Source organism: Macaca mulatta, chromosome 11, assembly GCF_049350105.2.
Source record: "Macaca mulatta isolate MMU2019108-1 chromosome 11, T2T-MMU8v2.0, whole genome shotgun sequence".
In the NCBI taxonomy this organism is placed as follows: Eukaryota; Metazoa; Chordata; class Mammalia; order Primates; family Cercopithecidae; genus Macaca; species Macaca mulatta.
The window spans coordinates 131,827,362-131,847,551 of NC_133416.1; the positions used below are offsets into that span (position 1 = coordinate 131,827,362).

The 20,190-nt window shown below is 59.2% G+C and overlaps 1 protein-coding gene across 50 annotated transcripts in view; it reads right to left on the reverse strand.

Moving 5' to 3' along the window:
• The window catches only part of NCOR2 (nuclear receptor corepressor 2), a 193,554-nt gene that overhangs the window by 61,981 nt on the left and 111,383 nt on the right, over window positions 1–20,190 (reverse strand). For 38 of the 50 annotated variants that reach the window (XM_077955764.1, XM_077955743.1, XM_077955742.1 and 35 more), the window contains 3 exons: window positions 15,564–15,700; window positions 13,683–13,855; window positions 10,977–11,039 (listed from right to left, as the gene is read on the reverse strand). In XM_077955764.1, coding sequence (XP_077811890.1) covers window positions 10,977–11,039; window positions 13,683–13,855; window positions 15,564–15,700 — 373 coding nt within the window. The remainder of the gene's footprint in view (window positions 1–10,976; window positions 11,040–13,682; window positions 13,856–15,563; window positions 15,701–20,190) is intronic. The other 12 variants (XM_077955765.1, XM_077955739.1, XM_077955738.1 and 9 more) reach the window with 1 other exon arrangement.

Sequence of the window (20,190 nt, forward strand, 5' to 3'; positions counted from 1 at the left end):
CGAAGTTTTTGACTATTTTCCTTGAATCAAATCAATCTGCAAGCCAAGCTCCAGCTAAAATGGTTCAGGGGTCGTGGAGCCGAGGGGCAGCCGTCTGTGTTGGTATTTTCATTCATTCCTTCATTCCTTCCTTCCTTCCTTCCTTCCCTCCCTCCTTCCTTCCTTCCTTCCTTCATTCATCCATCCACCCACCCACCCACCTACCCACCCACGTGCCGGCTGCCTGCCTGCTACACACAAGGCTCTAATGCAAATAAAATAACAGCAGCAGAAACATCAACACATCAGCCCATGGCATGGCTAAGTGACACACAGAGTTTGCAAAGCCCTTCAAAGACTTGGTTCCTTCTCATCCTTGCTGTCGTGGCTGTGACCATTTTCCCATCCCCAGGAGGGGGAAATCTCCTGGGGAGATTTCAGAGGGTCCCGCCAACTCACCCAAGCTTAGAGGACCAGCCAAGGCGGGCAACGCGGGCATGGGGCCCCAGACTTCCTGCCCTCCGGGTCCTCTGGCCCCCGTGGCGTGGGGGTGGCACTGACTGACAGGCCACCTGCTCGCCCGCTGTGGCCCTGGGAGCCACGTGGCCTCACGGCCCGCTCCTCAGGGTTCCTCAAGGACAGGCGCAGAAGGGGAGGGCCGGGGCGTGAGATCAAGTGGCACCCGGCCCCTGACCTTTCCCTCCGCCCGCGCCAGCAGCAGCTGCCACTTCCAGAACCTGGTGGACGGGGCCGTGCGTTTATTTATATTTCCCCAGCCGGGGCCAAGAGAGCCCAGGCAAACATGCTAGGCCAGAGGGATCACAGGCCCGGAACCCGGGTGGGAGAGGGCGGGTCTCCCATCTGGGCCTGCCGGGTTGGGTGGGCATAGAGAGCCCAGGGGGATGGCCTGACGACGCTGGGGAGGTTGACATTTCCAAACTCAGTCAATAAATAAGGAGGTGGCTAGGAGCCTGGCTGGGGGTTGGGGACCCTAATTAACTCCGATCATGGGGGCAGTGGGAGAGGGTTGAGGGCAGGGGAGAGGGGATGGAGGTGGGGATGGGGGTCACCCAGTCCTTCCTGAAAACATGTGGCTCCCAAAGGAGCAATGGGCAGAGTCACCCGGGCACCTGGCCAGAGCTCGCCAGCAGTCTCGGCCAGCCCTTCTGCTCTCCGGCCTCAGTTTCCTTAACTGCCCTGTGAGGGGCCAGAGTGGGTGTTCCATTAGCGCCGGCCAGGGCCTCGGGGTAGGGGCAGGCTGGCACTGGCTTCCTCTGGTTTGTGTTTTGGGAAGCCCAGGCAGAGGGTGCCGGGCACAGAGAGAAGGACTTTCCACCCCACCGTGCCTTGGAGCCCACCCCGCCAGACCCAGCCTGAAGCCCCCGTCCACCTGGAGAGCCCCCTCTGCACAGAGCATCACAGACCTTCCCAGGCACAGATCCAGGTCCCACCCCTGCTTCCAGGAGAGCCTCAGCCCAGCAGGGAGAGAGAGGAGGGGGCACGGGGGAAAGGATGGGCTGGGACCCCCATCCACTCCAGGGCCCAGAACTCCAACTCCCCAGCTGCCCCAGCTGCCCAGCCTCAAATCCCAGACGGCCACGTTGCGGTCCCTGCCCCTGCACCCGCAGTCCCCCATCCCCTCCCCAGGACCACTCACTCACATCCTCTCATCCGCGTCTCCCCCTCGGCCAAGTTTTCCGGAAACATAGAGCTGGGAAGATGCCCCGGGGAGCGGGCCCAGAGAAGTGGGCCGGCAGGCTGGGCGGCCGCGGCCGGCTCTGCGAGGCTGCTGGCTGGCGTCTGCTGGCGGCTCAGCTCAGCCTCACATCCTTCTCCGTCCCACGGTGAGGGAGGGAGGGAGGGAGGGAGCGAGGGAGGGAGGGACGCGGCGGGCGGAGGCTGGCTCGAGAGGGGCGGGAGGCAGCTCCTTGCAAGCCCGCCTGCCTGTGGTGGCCCGGGGCTCCTCCAGCGGCTGCTGCCACCTCTGACGCTGTCCCCAAGCCGCTGTGGGCGCGCGAGGTGCCCTTCCCCGAGGGTGGTGGGTGGCGGGAAGTTGTCAGTGGTGCGTGTGGGGCACCCCTGGGCCAGGCATCGCTGGGGCGCCGCGTGCCGAGCTCCTCCAGCACCAATGTGCCCAGTGCGGACGCTCAGCGAGCAGTGCCGGCCAGGGCCCACAGACCCCCGGGCCGGGCAAAATCCAAGGACCCAGGTCCAGCAGGGCAGCCGTGTCACCCGCAGCCGGGCTCAGCTCTGATCTTCCTGCTGCCTGACCCAGCGAGACGCGGCAGGACTGAATGTGACCTCCAGACGGAGGCTCGCGGCGGGCGGGCGGGCGGGCGGGTGGGCGGGGGAGCGTGGCAGAGGCCCAGGTTCACAAGGGGCGGGCCAACTTGGCACTGGCTCCCCCTCCCTCTCTCCCCATCCGCGGCGGTGGCGGCGTCAGCAGTGGTAAGAACAGATGAGGGTTCCAGAAAAACAGAGCTTCTCCACCCCCGGCAGACAGGGAGCAAACAGCTTCTTCCGCCGTCATCCCCTCAACCCGTCCCCCCACTCTCCATGTCAGTTCCACCTGAGCTCTGTCCCCTGCCTGGCCTGATGCTGCCGAGGCCGACCAAGCCCTCCATCGGGGGCTATGGGTGGGCAGCAGGGCTGGTCTCGAATTCCAAAGGGAGCCTGGGATTTGAGGAGCCTTTGTCGGGTGCACACAAGACCTTCAAACATTTAGGGGAGGGAAGGATTTGGGGATTTGGGGTCCCCAAAGGGCCCTCTGCTGCTGGGGGATCTCGGGACAACACCTGCCCTTTTCGTCCTCTGAGATCCCCTGCAGCCGTGAAGGAACACTGTCGGAAATGCCAGGAAGCCTCCCAGGAGGTTGAAAGTTAACTGAGCTGAACTTTGGAGCCTAGATTCAGGTCACGACCGACTTCCCTGACTCTGGGATCATTAACCTGCTTTTGCCTTTAACCCCCAGCCCTTCCATCCTGTCCCCGAAAACCTGGGGAGCAGAAGGTGTCTCTGGAATGCCCCAGCCCTTGTCCTGGGGCACGATGCCAGGGGAGGGCAACAAACCTCAACCACATCAGGGATCTGGGCCTCTCCACCTGAGTCCCACCCTCCATCCTCTGTAGGGGAGGTCTCAGTGCACTTTTAAGGATGCCAACCCCATCAAATCATTCTTCTGCTTAAAATCGTCCAGTGACCACCTGAAGCTCTTGGAATAAAATCCAAAGGCCCTAGGACGGCCCAGCAACCCTTATGGAGCCAGCTCCATGCACCCGCCCAGCCTCTCCCTGGGTCACTCGTGTATGCCCCAGGGCCTTTGCACTGGCTGCTCCTGCCACCTCCACGGCTTTCTCACGGATGTGCCTCGTCCTCCCTCTGGTCTTGGCTCAAGTGATAGTTCCTCAGAGAACCCTTCTTTGCCCGCCCCACCAAAGTGAACCCCCCGTCGCCCTGCCATCCCAGGGTTTGAACATCTTCATAGCTTTTGCCACCTCTGAAATTAGCTCCCTCATTCCACTGCTCATCGGCAGGTGTCTGGGGCCTGCTGGGCACCCTGGGCATCGTTGCCACCCATCTGGGTCCCTGGTAAGGAGCTTGCAAAGGAAGAGGGGTCTGTGGGTTTAGCTCTGCACCCTCCCAAAAGAGGCTGGGGTATCCCCCTTGACACCCAGGCACACGCCCCCCACACTCTGTGCCAGGGCGGAGACGGTAGATTCTGCCACCATGCCCTGTGGTCTGGATTCCCCGACCCTACTTCTAATTTCTAAGGAAGGAGTTTCGTTCTGAAGAGTCAGGAGGCAGGAACTAGGAAGTGAAATTGACCAAGACAGGAAGTCCAGCCAGGAGGTCTGAGTCACAGACAGAGCGGAGAGACAGGCGCAGGGGCCCGGTGGCCACAGGGGTAGGTGCTTGGGGCTCCGCTCGGCTAATCCTGCTCTGGGCACCCATGGGGCAGCGTCCCACATGCTATCTGGGGGCCCGTGACGAGCTGTTCTTGTGGGGGCCAGGACTCAGCCTCCTCGGCTCAGGTGCTCCGGCCCTCAGGGAGGCCTGCGGCCCTGCTCAGATGCTCCCAAGCTGCTTTTCTCCAAGGGTCTGCAGATCTGCACCCACAGCCAGGACTCCGAGGGGACCACACCACCACCCACCTGCATCTGGGGATGTCGCCCCCAACCCTGGAAACACACTCGCTCTCCCCACCCAGCCAGTCACCTCCAGCCTCGACGTTTCCCGCCCCTTCCATGAAGACTCACAGGCTGCCTGCCAGAGGGGGGCATCGACCACCGCCCTCCAGCTGTCATTTTCCCTGAGACACTCAGCATGTTCTGCCCAAAACCCTATCAAAGTTGGGAGGAAAAGACCCAGCCGTCTTGGGCCTGAGTCATGCCACTTCCCCATTTCGGAAACCCCAAGCCCTGGGGGTGTTCCACATGGATGGGGCCTCCGCGTTGACACCCCTGACAGGCCGGGCACCTCCTGCGCGTCTTGTCAGGACTTCCCGAACTCCTGCCATCCTGAAATCCCATCGGGATGTTGGCTGGATAACATCACACCTGGACTTGCACCTCCCCACTCTTTTCTCTCCATCTACTCTTTCAAAAGTCAGCCTTGCTATCTGCCTTAGCCTCCGCATCAGCAATTACACCCGTAAATCATAGGTACAATGTGAACAAGCTACGTCTTCTCCCAGCTCTCAAAAAAAAACCAGACTCATTAAGATGAAATAAAGTCACCTGCGTACGACCTGGCGCTGTCTCGCCTACCATTTCCGGACGTGCTACGTTACACCCTTCAATGTCACGTTTTCCTACAGAGCAGAGCAAAGCGGGAAGCCAGCCTGGGGGATCAGACAGCCCACCCCATGCCCCGTGTCCACCGCAGTGTGCTAGGTGAGCACTGGCTCTCCCTCTGGCCTTGGTCTTCTCCTGTGCAAAGCGGAAGTCATGTGTATGTGTGCATGTGTACACATGCGTGTGGGGAGCCTGCCTCGCTCATGAGTACCAGCCTCGCCACGTGACAACAGGCATCGTTACGACCGCATTAGCTGCCAGGTGCTCCTTCCCTGAGTCAGGAGCCATGTGGATGCGAATTCATGGGTCTCCCGCAGGAGGGAAGAGGGACTTGTCGATGCCTGATCTCATCTTCAAGGGTGCTGACAGGAGCAAGAGTGTGGTCCAGACCTTGCCCCTGTGTCTGGCTGTACCCCAAGTTCCTGCAGAAACCCCAACTTTCTCCTCCTTCCAAACCATCACAACAGACTGTTTGTCACAGATCCGGCCGGGAGGCCAACCAGCCCCAGACACGCGTCCTCCCTAGTGGTCTCTCTCCAGACCACACATGGTGACAGTCTCCTTGGACGCGAGCCCCGAGGCACCGCACCATCCCTGCCTGGTATACCACCCCTCCTGAGTCACACACCCCGAGCGCTGCCTCCTGCCGGGCCCTGACGGACGGCTGCACCAGGAAGTAGCCGGGCAGACCCAAACCCAGCAGCAGCAGCACTGCCTACTGGCCTGCCCACCCCACTGTAAGCTCTGGCAGCTTTGTGCGGCCAAGCACACAGGCGCTCCTCTTTCGGGGGGTCCATGGTGGGCAGAGCCCGAGGCTTTCCCTGTGGACATGTAATGGGGGAGGTCCTGCTCTCCAGGCTCCAGGACTGGGGGCTCACCCCTCCTCTTCCCACGCCTTAGATGCTTCATCCATAAAAGCCCGTCAGGCCAGCCCATGTGCATAGCAATGAGTGGTTCCTGCCTGGCTCCTGTGGAAAGTGGTAAGGCCACTAGGCAAGGCAGCTGGAGCTCCTGGGGGAGGCCTCTGGGGTCTGCCCGGGCTCACCGGAGCCACCAGGGCCTGGTCTTGCACGTCCTCCCACTGTGGGCCGCTCCCTGGAAGCCGGGAAAGACTGGCGGCCCAGAGGCGGGCCAGAGCTTACTCCTGGTCTAGAATGGTGTGACAGTGGTGTGACCAGGAGCCTCCCCACCCGCTCCACAGCAGGTTCTCTGCCGCCAGAGAAGAGGGCTGGGGCCTGGAGGAGCTGCCAGCAGAGCCGTAGGCCTCTCGCACAGCTGGGTTGGGCTTCCAAGCCAGGCCAGGCTGACCTTTCCCAGGGGAACCAAGTCCCTCATCCCAGCCCTGCTCCTGCCCTGCCCCTCCTTCCCCACGTGGCGCTGGGCCTGAGGGCAGGCGGCCAGCTCCCCAGAGCTGCCCAATTCCTAGGGAAGCTGCCTCCTGAACATTCTCGGTCCCCAGGTAGCGTGAGCCTCAGGGCAGGCAGCCACAGCCCCGTGCACGCAAGAAGGGAAGGTGCTCACTTGCCCACCTGAAACCCTACAGCCATGATGTCCCTAGCCCCTCCCCAGTGGCCTCCCACGCTCTACAGTAATAGTTAAACTCCATCCCAGGCTGGCAAGGCCAGGCTCCCGGTGGTCCCTCTACCTTCTGGGCTTCAATCACTTCTCACAAGGCTACACTGCCTCTGCCACGCGGCCTTTGCACATGCCTATCCTGCCTTTGTTATCTGGTCAACAGCTTGGCTCATGGACTAACTCATTCAGCCCTCACACCAACCCCATTCCTACTCTGCAAGTAGAATGCCTGGGTTCAAATCCCAGCTCTACCACTTCACAGCTGTGTGACCCCGGGCTGCGAGCTAAACCTCTCTGGGCCTCAGTATCCTCATTTGAATAACAGAAGTAATAACAGCACCTACCTCCTAGTCAGGTTGGTAGAGATGAAGTGACTTCATACACACAAAGCTTCCAGCAGTGCCCGGCACGCAGGACGGCCTCCACGGTGTTATTGGGTGATATTCACTATTATTTCGTGCTCTGGGTGTCAGCCCCTTCCTCGGGGGAGCCCTCTGACTGGCGGCCCCCAGCACCATGGAGGTTCCTCCCATTGTCACTGTACATTTGCTTGGCCGGTGACTTACCTCTGACCCCTATCCCCTGGGTGAAGACAGAGGTGGCGGGGGGCTAAGGCCCCGAGGTGCAGGCACCTGCTCAGGGTCAGACTCTGCAGGAGGCAGACTCTGCAGGGACCCAAACCTAGGGAGCAAGGTCCGGAGATTGCGCCCTAAGCTGACAGCCTGCCACTTCTGAGTGCCTACTGTATACCAAGGACTGTACCTATGTGGCTCGCTCCGCCTTTAAGGCGCCCCTGGGAGGTAGCATCTCTGCCTCATCTGAGAGTACGATGGAAACTGAGGGTGAAACAGATGGGCCAGGCCGAGGTCGGGGGCTAAGGAGTTGCTTGTGGCTACAAAGTGATGGGGAAGTCAGTATGCCCCAGGTGGCACTGCCCTCGGCTCTTCCACGTACGTTCACCAAAACCCCATGAAGGGGGTGTGCTGGGTTGGAGAGCATCCCCCAATGCTTCATGTCCACCAGAACCTATGATGTGACCTTATTTGGAAAAAGGATGTTTGCAGATGTGATCAAGTCAACGTGGGGTCATACTGGATTGGGATGGGTCCTTGTAAGAAGAGGGAAATGTGGACAGAGACACGCAGGGAGAAAGGCACACAAAGACGAAGGCAGAGCCTGCAGGGACACGGTCATGAGCCAAGGACCGCCAAGGCTGCCGGCAGGTGCCAGGGGCTGGGGGAGGTAAGGCAGGCTCCTCCCCAGAGCCTCTGGAGGGAATGCAGCCTCTCGGATGCCTTCAACTTGGACTTCTCATCTCCAGAAGAGTGACAGAATATATAGTTAAGCCACCCAGTTCATGACCCTTTATTATGGCAGCCACAGGAAACACACAGTGGGTGCTCCTTGACTCCCACTGTACAGATGAAGAAACTGAGGCACAGAGAGGTTGACCAGCTTGCCTGAGGTCACACAGCGGAAACATCCAGCGGTTGAGACTTGGTTTCTCCCGAGGGATGGGGCCCCACTGCTGCTCATCCTCCAGGGCCGTGCTGCTAAAGTCTTGCAGAGGCTTCAGGCAGGCTGGGGTCCGAAGGCCCTGGGGAAACCTGGCCGCTTATCTGCCCAGGCTCCCCGAGGGAGGGGTGGGGCTGGCTCATTCCTGAGTGCCCCTGCCATACAGAGGGTTAGGCACTGTGTTGCTGAAATGATGGGTAAAGGATGGGCGCAGACCATCTGCCTCAGCAATAGCCGCTTCTCCAGTCCCTTTTCCTAACTCTTGGTTTTCTGGGCGGGGGCTCCAGAACTTTCCTAGCTTCTCCACCCCCACCCTCTATATGGAGGAGTTGCTGGGGGCTGCCAGCACCTGTCTCCCCGCCCCACCCCCGCTCCCTCCTGCCACCGCCTGGAACACACAGCCATTAGCAGCCACCCTGAGCAGTAATTGTCCAGATTGCTGTAATTCACGGCAGACGAGCACGCTGCTGCTCACGGCATCATTACAAATGTCACTGAGCAGGGCCTCCGCGTGCACGGCCCCCAGGGGACTCTCACTGCCATCTCCACGGGCAGAACCCAGGATGAGCTCACTGTCGTCACTGAGGACCCAACCTTGAGATGGTGGGACACGGGCTCCTCTCTGCCGGTGAGTCATCCCCAGCCGTCCTCCCAGCCTCCAGATCTGCCCTTCCAGAAGGCAAAGAGAGGACAGCGCTGTCTCCCAGTTCTCAGGCAATGGGGGGGTCACTGGTGAAGAGGTGGTGGTGACAGCAGGAGACATGAGAGGGGATGGAGAGGCGGTGGGACCCGGGGCTGACCATTTGGGGACGTCCACGTGGAGTCCTCCTATGGGTGGGTGCTCTGGGCAATCTCCCAGCCAACAGGCTAAGATCCCAGGGACTCACGTATGATTAAAAATCTCATATAATTTTACACAAATGCTCACAGCAGCACTCTTCACAACAGCCACATGGAAACAACCTGCACGTCCCCAAGAGATGAACGACTGACAAAATGTGGTCTGCGCAGGTGATGGAATATTATTCAGCCGTACAAAGCTACTCAGATGAACCTCAGAACCATCACGCTCCGAGAAAGGAGCCAGACACAAAAGGCCACACACTGTAGGATGCCATTCATTGGAAACGCCCGGAACAGGCCAATCCACAGAGACAGAGAGTGCATTAGTGGCTGCCAGGGGCTGGCAGGGTTGGGGCGGGGCCCTGGGAGGGACTGCTAATGGGTATGGGATTTCCATCTGGGGTGAGAAAAAGTTCCGGAACTAGACAGTGGGGAGGGTTGCACACCAATGCAGATGTACTCAATGCCACTGAGATGTTCACTTTCCAGTGGTTAGAATGGCGAGCTTCAGGTTATGTGTATCGTATCAAAATTAAATAAAAGGCGGGGGGAATCACACGGTCTCAGTAAAGCTTCTTTTGCAGCCTATAATGAAATACATACCAGAAACCACCAAGTGGACATTTAAGACACAGAAACAACTTGGCCTCTCTGGGGGCTGACAGCAGCCCCAGGCCCTACCAGCTGGATACGTGCCCAGGCCCCACTGGCATGCCTCTCGCCCACCACACACAGAGCCGGACCCACTGCAGCGGCAGGCGGGCCCTCCTTCCTGAAAGGTGTAAGGGTCTCTCTGGGTCCAGGCTCACCTCAGCCTGGGGGGTGGAGGGCAGAGGGCCCCTGGAGGAGCTCTGAGGGCGAGGGGCAGGGTCCCGGGGTGAGGGCGGGGGCTATGGGGGTCTTCTCAGGGCTGTGGGGACCCTCAGCACCCCCCACAACTATAGTGGAGGGCGGGTCCGGGTCCAGAAGCCCCGTGGTCCAGCCTGTTCTCAGATACACCTGCCCTTATGTGCCAGGAGCATTCGCTATAAAGGGCCTTTGTTCCCTCCGTAAGTCACGACCTGGAGCTTTCTGCACAAAGAAACCGCACGTCACAGACAGCCTCGACTCCAGCAGGGCCACGGGACCAAGCACGGGGCGGGGACAGGGAGTGGGGGCCTGGGCCTGCTCCCGGCCGCACACACCAGCTCCGGTACCCGTGGCGCTCCTTGGCCTCTGCTTCCTGGCTCCTCGCCCACAAACAGGGACATGGGCGGGGACAGGAACATGCCCCACCTCTTAGATAACTGAGAGCGAGCGCGCCGTGGGAGCCAGGTGCCGCCCCGGCCTCAGCAGTGCTGCCAGTGATGCCCCGGCTCCCACAGCCCCTGCCCTAGGCCAGGTACAGGCGAGGAACGGGGGAGATTCGCTCCGACTCAGCCCACTGTGGGCCCTCACACAGGGTTATCTGATTCCTCACAGCCAACCTGGATGCCCCTCCCACTTAACAGACGGGCAAATGGAGGCCCAGAGTCAGGTCACTGTGCTGGGAAGTAAAGAACTTGGCCAGGAGACAGCACAGCTGAGACGGTCTCCGGCTTAGGAGGAACTGGGCCCCAGCCTCCGCCGTGCTGCACATCACAAGGCCACCTGCAAACTGGGAATGGCTTCCGCTGCCAGCACCAACGCCTGCTGGCTCCCTGCCATGTGACCTGCTCCCACGACTGTCCCCAGCAGCCTGGGTGTCCCCATCCACTCCAGAACCCGTCATCACCCAGACTGGGTGCTCAAACCTAAGACAGGTTTCCAAAGCCCCAGCACACTTGAGCCCAGATGGGGCCTTCGGGGCTCTGCCTAAGGGCTGGACAAACGCCCTGCAGGTCTCCCTGACCCCAGGACTCTTCCGAAATGGCCGCCGGCAAGCTCTGACTGTCCTGAGGCACCCAGGTGTGCTGCCGCTGCTCTGTCCCCAAGGCCAGGAGGTGCTGGCCACAGAGATCACCCAGAAGCCACTCGCTGATTACATGCACAGCACAGGCTGTGTCTCTCTGGGCTGTGCCCTCAAGTCACAAAGCCTAGCCTGACAGTGCAGCTGCACAGACCCATTTTCAGGAGGGTAAAACTGAGGCTCCACGGTGACAAGCCTGAGAACAGCCCGGAACCAGAGCCTCACGAGAGGCCTCACCACAGCCCCTGGTTCAAGGCCAAATGTGTCAACACCCTCCCCAGCACGCGAGTTTCAAGCGCCCTGGACGCAAACCAACAAGGCTTAAAGCTGTGCACACCCCTCACCTTTCTTGGCTGTTTCCATTTCTTCTTCCGTCCAGCGAGAACTCTCATTCAGCTCCATGGAGGCTGAAAAGAAGATGCCAGGTGATTGGCAGGAGCCGGGAAAGGAGGCACTTTGCCTTCCGCCCTTTTCTCTCCTTTGAGCCAGGGAGGGAGTGGACTAGGCCTTGACGGTGTCACCCCACGGCTCTGAATCCCATGGGAAGGCCACATTTCAGGCGCCCCTCCCCAGCCAGTACCCATCGTGGCACCTGACTCCTGAGCCTTTATGCTGGGCTGGGGCTGTGCTGGGCAGTCCCACATGCCGTTGGTCGGGGCCAACCTCCACACAAGCCGCCCAGGTCGGGGCACCTGCCATCACCCCATTTTATAGAAGGTGACACTGAAGCAGTCAAGGGCCTTGATCATGACTGCCTCTGCCTGTACTCTGTTGGGAAAGCGGTCACCTGGTGACTTGGTGACCGTGGGACACGAGCTTCAGGTGGGCCAGGACCTCACCTGACCGAGTACCCTCTCGGAGCCCAGCTCTTCCATGACTGTGGGGCTGTCCCATCACGGCAGGATGCTTAGCAACCCTGGACTCTGCACGCTGGATGCCAGCGGCCCCGCTCCAACTGTGACAATCAAAACTGTTCACAGACATCGCCAGGCGTCCCCCAGTGGGGGAGTAAAATCGCCCGTGGTGGAGAAGCCCTGCCCCAGAGGGTAATTTTCGTACCCCCCACCCATCCAGTACAAGGAGGGGCCTCTGGTGTCACTGGGAAGGGACACAGCCTGGCCTTGGGGTTGGCTGGAGGTGGCTGTGTCTCTGCTGTGGCACTATTTTTGGGTCTGTCTGCCGAGCTCCCCTGGATGTGAGCCCTGGTCCTTCTTCTCCAGTTGCTTAAGACCTGTGAGTGGGGTGGGTGCGAGGGATGTCAGTTCATGGACTCAGCGCCTGGAACTGTGCCAGGCGGAGTATGTGTCCAATAGAGGCTGGCTGAGGAGTGGAGGAAGGTTCCAGCAGAAGAGGGGAGACAGCCCCCACCCCCATGGGCAGCCCCATCACCCCTGACAGGCCAGAACCACCCCAGCCTCCCCTATCTCTGCAGCCACAGCCTGGGCCTCTCTGGGACCTCATCGATGCTCCCGTTCCTCCCCACAGGACTCCCAGAGGAAGCCTACAGAAGCCAGCGGTGCCAGGGATGCCGGGGTGCTGAGGGTGCCCGGTGCCAAAAGAGATGTGGAAGGCCCAGGAGTGTGTTTTCCACCCTGCGGCTGAGCCCCCAGCATCAGCCTTGGGTCCGAGAGCACTATCCCCAGAGATCAGGCAGGAAGAAAGCCCTTTCCCTTTCACCCTGGGCCTCCAAGTACACTGCCACCAAAGGGCGGCTGGAAAATACCTACAGGAGCTACACAGGCTCTGTGGCCAATGGGGTTGAGTTCTAATCCCAGCTACACTGAATTTTTTTTTTTTTTTTGAGACGGAGTCTCGCGCTGTCGCCCAGGCTGGAGTGCAGTGGCTCGATCTCGGCTCACTGTAAGCTCCGCCTCCCGCGTTTACGCCATTCTCCTGCCTCAGCCTCCCAAGTAGCTGGGACTACAAGCACCCGCCACCAAGCCCGGCTAATTTTTTGTATTTTTAGTAAAGACGGGGTTTCATCGTGTTTGCCAGGATGATCTCAATCTCCTGACCTCATGATCCGCCCGCTTCGGCCTCCCAAAGTGCTGGGATTACAGGCGTAAGCCACCGTGCCCGGCCAGCTACACTGAAATTTTTAGAGAGGCCATGTTTCCTCTCTGAGCTTCAAGTGGGCCATTTACGAAATAGGCCCAAACTACATCCCATGGGAAGAAGAGACAGGTGTGTGAGCCGGACCCTAGGGGACGGTGGGGGTCTGTGGGAGATGAAGCAGCATCTCCACCCTGAGGATGAGCCCTGGCAGGTGGGGCTTCGGCCTGAGCGCTTGGCCCCTGGGTGGGTTCCCGCAGTGGTTGGAGGGCTGGAGCCTAACAGCTAAACAAAGTAGAGACAACAGGAGCACACCGCTGCCCCCTGTGGCGAATCTTGGGAACTGCCACTGACATCATCTCTTACTTTTTTCCACTTTCTGGGAAGGCAATGAGGGATGAACACCCTTCTCAACAGAAGGGGAAACCGAGGCCCACGGAAGTGAAGGTACAAACCCAGATGCCTACCAGGGTGGAGGCTGGGTGGGGACAAGTAGAGCCCATGACATTCTAAGAAGGGGTGCTGGTTACTTGGCTCCCAACAACTGCCACCTTGTGGCAACCTGGGCCACGCGTGGCCAGATCTTCTGTTTTAAAAACGACAACCAAAAAATCCAGAATTGGTCATTGGGTTTTTTATGTGACATCTTCATGCTCTGAAATCACTTTGGTTGAAGCCACTGAGCTCTTCCTACACCCCAGGCACTGTTCTAGGTGCTTCTCACATAGCAAGTGACTACAACTCTCCCTCCATGTTTAGAGGTAACCACCGATTTCTCCCACTGAGAACATGAGGACCTTGAGGCACAGAAAGGTTCAGGAATTCACTCTGGGTCACACAGCACATCCAGTAATTAGCACTGGGATTTGACCCTAACCATGTCTTACGTCAGCCCCTTGGCAGTTGCCAATTAACTCAAATTGCACGAAACTTTCATATGAGTGCAACCCGCCACGTCTCCAGCCCCTCCCCCACCTGCATCCTGGCCCCTGGCTCACCTAGCTCAGCACTCTGCTGGGGGGTGATGGCCTCCTCACTGTTGGCCTCATTAGCCATTGAGCGGGTGATGCGGCCTTTGCGTCTCCCCTGGCTGTTGGCAGTTTTGCGGCCTTTGGAGGCCACGGCCTCCTTCTCGTCGTTGTCCTCCCCTGAGGTGTCGTCTGTCTTCTCCCTACAGACCAGAGAGGGGAGACAGGATGGTTTCACCTGAGCCGGGAAATCAAACGGCCACTGGAGGAGACCGTTTCTTCAGCTGGATTTGCACTGCCTGCCAGCAGTGGCGCTAATCAGATGCTAAGAAAGACAGGGAGAGGCCTGAGGTGAGGGTGGCCGGGGGCGGTCTGCAGGGCCTCCCCGTTCACCAGACGTGGGAGTACAGCTGGCAGAACAATGCCAGGCTATTTCTCAAAAGGGAGTTGCGGCCAGGTGTGCTGGGTCACACCTGTAATTGCAGCAGTTTGGGAGGCCAAAGTTGGAGGATCACTTGAGCCCAGGAGTTTAAGACCAGCCTGGGAAACATAGCAAGACCCCATTTCTACAAAAGAAAAATATCAGAAAATTAGCCAGGTGTGGTGGCATATGCTGATGGTCCCAGCTGCTTGGAAGGCTAAGGCAGGGGGATCTCTTGAGCCTGGGAGGTCGAGGCTGCAGTGAGCCATGATTATACCACTGCACTCCAGCCTGGGCGACAGAACAAGATCCTGTCTCCAAAAAAAAAAAAAAAAAGAACGGATAGGGGGTGTAACCTGGGCTATCAACTACTTAATTCACCAATAAGGCCACGTGGACAGGTAGTTAATTGGCTGGCTATTTTATTCCCCAAATGGGAGGTACTGGGAACTTTCCTTCTGGGCTGGTGGCTATCTGCAAGACCATTTTATGCACCAAATAGATACTGTCTGCAAGACTATTTGGTGAACTAAATGGAGGTGTGGGCTGGCAGCAATTTACAGGGCCATTTTATTCACCACAGAGGAGCTATTTCCAGAGGGGCTCTATAAGAGGCAATACATTGGCCTTCAGTATTATCAAGGGCCAGGTGTCTTAGGCATTGGCAGGAGGAAACTCTCTTGCCGGTTTTATGCAGGCCTAGCCTGCAGGCCTAGTTGAGGTGTGTGGGGGTGCTCGCAACCTCGATACACAAGCTGGGGCTCTTGCAGAAGCAACTGGGGAGAGTTTTACTGCGGGAGGCTCAGATTGATCACCTCCACCTTCCCATTCATCTTCCTGAAAGGCCCTTGCTGGAAGTGTCTGGGAGACGGGGTGAGGAAGCCAGATGTTCTCTGAAGCCAAATTCCTGAGCCCATTACAGGTACCTGGCGCTAAGTCGTGCCGCCCCCCTTTCTCCAGCTGGCTGCACTCCCGCAGCCCCTGGCAGGCACAGGAGGCCGTCACGGCCCCCACGGTGAGGCTGTGCCTTGATCTGCAAGAACTCACACTGCCATCAATGATTCTAAAGGTGACAGCAGCCGCCTGCACACCTAGTCCTTCCAGGAGTGCCTCTGATCCCCCCTTCCCCCCTCCTGGCGCCTCAGGAGGCGAGAGCGGGAGGAGGAGGGGAGGCAGAGAGTTCCAAAGTCATTGCCTGGATTTATTAGCTCAGGAGTGGAGCTCAAATGAGCTATCAGTCTCTAAAGTCTCCAGAGGGTTGGAGAAAGAAAGGGAGAGCGGATATGGGGGGGAGCCGGGAAGGAGGAGGAGGGCGATGGGAGGGCTTCTGGAAGGGGGGCTGTCAGGGGCAGCCGAGCAGAAAGCCCTCTCCCCTGCTCACGGGCAATTGGTGGACGCCCCACCCATCTCTACAAAGGGCTCCCCAGACCCGTGTGCCACCTGGGTTGGGTCAGCAACCGGGCCCTGCAGGGGACAGCGGGCTGCCTTACTTGAGGAGGTCTTCCTTGTCGTTCTCCACCTCCGGCTTCTCCTCCTCCTTCTCCGCCTCCTTTTCCTTCTCCTTCTCATCTTTCTCCTCCTGGCTGCTGCGGGGCATGGGCTGCTGCTGCTGCTGCTGCTGTTGCTGCTGTCAGACCCCGGGGGAGGGCAGAGGGGAGTGGGGAGGGAAGGAAACCATGAACAGGTGAATCTCTGCACCTGGGCTCAGCCTGAGCTGGGGAGGAGGAAAAAAACACGTGGGGTCCACCCAGAAGAGGCCATAAACAACCGGGAAGCCAGGCCCCACTGGCATGAGCTGGGGAGAGGCACCGCCCGGGGTCCTGCCGCCCTAGGGGCCTGGGTAGGCGGAGTTGGGGTGAGGGGCAGGAAGCACTGGTGTCAGAAGTGCTGGCTTCAATTCCTGCCCTTTCCACACAGTGGCTGTGTGCGCTTGGATGAGGGTCTTAACCTCTCTGTGCTGATTCCTTTGCCTTGGCAACGTGAGTATTCAGCATGCCTGTGCCTCAGCTGAGGGCTGGGAGGTTGAAATGAGAGAATCCTCGCCATGCTTACATGCGCATCTGGCCCAGATATTTAAGAGGGGCAGAAGTGATCCGGGCCCCAGAGGTGCCCTGGTGAGCCTCAGCAGGGGTGCCTGAGCATCTGGGAAGGTGGGGACACACCCCTGACGGCCCAGCCCTGCCCCCAACAGAGCTGAGGCCACCTCTCTAAGCCTCTGTCTCTGAGTCTGTACAAGGGGGAGGTGGGGGGATGCCCGATTCCCCAGAGCCCAGGAAGGCCCCAGGCCTGCGTGGAGGTGGCCGCTCCTGCTGTCTCCCTCGCATGCCGGCACCCCAGGGGGACAGAACAAGCCCATTTTACAGAGCAGATCAGAGAGGCTGGGAGCCAAGCCAGCCTCCTAACTTGGGCCTCTTCCTGTTGTCTGCCTCCCCAACCTGTCCCAGCCACTCTGGGCCCGCCGCCCCTCCCCTCACCGACATAGAGGAAGGAGTGTGAGCTCCTCCCCGCACTGCCTCCCGATTTCCTTTCATCCCGCCTGATTTCTTTTAAAGCACACACTGATTTTCTTGGACACCCCAAGGTCCTCCCTGCAGGCAGCTGCCAAACCAGACCATCTTTCCATCCCTTTGAGCCAAGCGAAATAAAAATAAACCCCAAAGCCTTTTAATGTGTACCAGGGGCACAGTCACACCAATGTTTCAAACCAGGGAGCGAGAACTCCAAGCAGATAGAAGAGGAGGGGTCGGGAAGGTGAGAGAGGCCCCTTCTCCGGCCTTTCCTTCCTGCCAGGAACAGGCGCGGGCCCTGCACGCAACGCTCTCTCCAGTCTCTTTTCATTTAGGATGGGGCAGAGAAACAGAGCAAGGGTCTCACGGCTGCAGGTAACCGTGGGCTCTCTGAGGCTGCTGCTGGGTCCAGGGCAGAACCTCGGGCCTGCATCTGCCTCTCTTCCCCAGGAATCCCACGCCACCGTGTTCTGTAAGAGGGGCCAGGAAGGGGCAGAGTGGCCCAATGACTTGGAACAGTCTCCCCGCCCCAGGTTGCTGCTGATTCCCCAACAGGTGTCCGGCGTTCTGGGACCAGCCTGTTCTCCCTCTCCTGACCTCAAACCCTCAAACGTAACCTTTAAACAGCCGCCAGGTGAAGACTCTTGGAGGCAGAAGCTGGGGCAGGAGGTTTTTTAGGCTTGTTCCTACAGTGTCCTTTCTGTCCACATTTGCCCGATGTGGGCAGAGGTGGGGACCTGGGGAAGGAGCCCTGCCCCCTGGGCTGCCCGGCCTGGATGCCGTCTCCCTGGGTCAGATGTCCCTGGCAACAGCCCAGGGCCGGAGTCTGGGCAGGGCCGGGGCTTTTGAATCACATGGAGCTTGGTGTCTCCTGAGACCACACTCAGCTACGTCTCTGCCAAGAAGCATCCCTCCTGATGGGCAGCATCCCTCCTGATGGGAGCAGCGGCCACGGAGCCTCCTTCCCGGAGCATCTGCCCGTTCGCCCCTGCGTCTAGGCTGGTGGGGGCTTCATGACCCCCTGGGGCCTCACCCATGGACCCACAAAGCAGGTTAATGTCTGCCCTGGCATGGCCAGTAAATGCAGCTCCACACCCATCAGGCCGCAGGCAGGGGCCAGTCGGGAGAGGGGTGCACCTGGGCCAGGCCCTGAGCTACGAACCTTCCCCACTGAAGCTCTCCTCCGAGTCCTCAGAAAAGCCCAAGGAGGAAGAGGCTGGTGCAGAGGAGAAAATCCCCACAGATCCCCGAGAGCTAACTATACACCCAGCACTGTGCTGTCCATTTTACATGGGCCGGCTCCTGGCCCCTGTGAAGTCCTGATGGAGATGAAAACACCATGAGTAACAGTGACCCAGAGGGATGTCATGGTGGGTCACCCACCCCCTGCACCACACCAAGTACTTTGCAAACACTATTCCAGCCTCAGAAATAGGAGAGCCATGATCACTGGCCACATTCTGCAGAGGAGGAAACTGAGGCTTAGAGAGGCAAAGCTTCAAGGTCTCGGAGCAAAGAAGGCTGACAGCCCAGCATGTGGGGGATGTGACCCTGCTGTCCCCAAAGCCCCAGCTGAGTCTCAGCCAACCCCCGGCCAGGATCTAGGGTTTGTGTTCTGCAGACTCGCCAGCCCGCCCCGTCTACCTGTCCTACCTGCCCCCTACTCCACACTCTACAAGCCCTGCCAGGGCCTGCCCACAACCCCCTCTCTCCTGGATGGTCAACCCCCATGTCTCCGTGTTCGATCGCTCACGGTGCCACATGCCTGGCTCCATCCCACGTGGTCTCCCCTACCCACCCACCCGTCCATCTTACAGAAGAGGAAACTGAGGCACCAAGTGCAATCCTGTCACCAAGCCCTGCCTCCTCCTCTTACCTGACATGTTAACAAGCCCCCAGGGCAGAGGTGCCTTCCACCCTCACCCTCTGGTTGGAGTGGATGCAGCAACACCCACTAGCACAAGGTGGCCCCTTCTGGGCCACCCTGCAGCCAAGGCCTAGGGCCCTGTGCACGGGCTCCTCACTTCCTGTGGGCTCAACATCTCCTGTGGGAGAGGCATTCCTGCAGCCCACGTTGAGTGAGTCCGGTAGCGGAAGATGAAAAGGAGGAATGCCAGAGCAGCCCTGGCCTTAAAACATGCTTTCCAGTGGGACAGACCCCGGGAGCCTTAATGACGAACATCTGCAGGGTCTCGCAGCGGCCACCCGGGAGGCCGAGGGACTGATTTAGGGCTGCTCATACTCGCTGCTGGGAGATTGCGCAGGGAGAGGGAGGCCCCAGCTCACAACTCCGGAGGCGCTGGGGGGACCTGGCAGCCGGCTCAGCCCCCAAAGCCTTCTTTGTTTTAGGGCAGCAGGTGCAGCGACCAACACTGGCGAGGCTGGGCTGCCGGGTCTTGGGCCTGTCCACAGAGTGGCAGAACTGCACTTGCTGGGCTTCCCAGGCCACTGAGGTCCATGGTTCTCAAGGTCCTATGACATTGGCTGCACATTCAGATCTCATGGGGAGCCCTGAGAAGTCCTGATGCCCAGGCCACACCCCACACCAATGACATCTGAATCTCTGGGCCAAGACCCAGGCATTCGTATGTTAAATTCCAGGTTATCCCGATGGGCAGCCAGATTTGAGAACCAGTGCTTTACCAGGGACTGGCAAACGTTTTCTGTAAGGGCCAGAGGATAAGTATGCGGTCTCGGTCACCCCCCTACTCAACTCTGCCAGTGTCTTGTGAAAGCAGCCCTTGTATCAAAAAAGGGCATGGCTGTGTGCCAGTAAAACTTTATTTACAAAAGCAGGTGGTGGGCCGGATTTGGCCTGCAGGCTTTCGTTAGAGCACCCTGCTCCAGGCCAGTGCTACCCACACCTGAAGGTGCATACACATCCCCTGCCAATTCCCACTCAGTGGGTCTGGGGTGGGACCTGGGACTCTGCATTTCTACCCAGCGCCAGGAGAAGCTGCCACGGCTGGCCTCAGACCCCACTGAGGAGGGAGGCCTTCAAGAATCCTTGTCTCACAAGGCACACAAAGGACTCTCTGTGCAGCAGAAAACGCCTGTGGGCACCATTCCCTCGATGTGAGGGGCCTGAAAGAAGGGGAATCAGAAAGAACTAGAAGCCAGCTCCACTATCTCAAAGGACCTCGCCCTCGTGGTGGAGGGCTACCTCTGCCTTTCAGACGTGCCACTGGTCAGGCCGACGGTGGGTCTGTGCCCCGTGTATGGTCAGAAACATCCCCCCAAACCACAGCACAACTCTGTGGCAAACCCTACTGGATCTATGGTTAGCCAGAGCCACTGGCCCAAAGCCCCAAGGGACACCTGCCCCCAGCTCTGGACAATGAACCCGTAACCCTGAGCCTGCCAGACAAGTAGCGCATGACCGGGCCCGTGCAGAAGCCCCAGACCGCGGGCTATGCAGAAAACTATCTCAATAAAAACAACGAACAAGCTGAGCACATCTGATGAGGCCTTCTCCTAATCGCTTCCTGTTACCTGTTACTTGAATCCTCCCAACAACTGGTATCATCCCAGTTTTATGGATGAGAATGCAAAGACACAGGGAGGTTAAGTAACTCAACCAAGGTCACACAGCATTTCCTAGAAGGTCCTA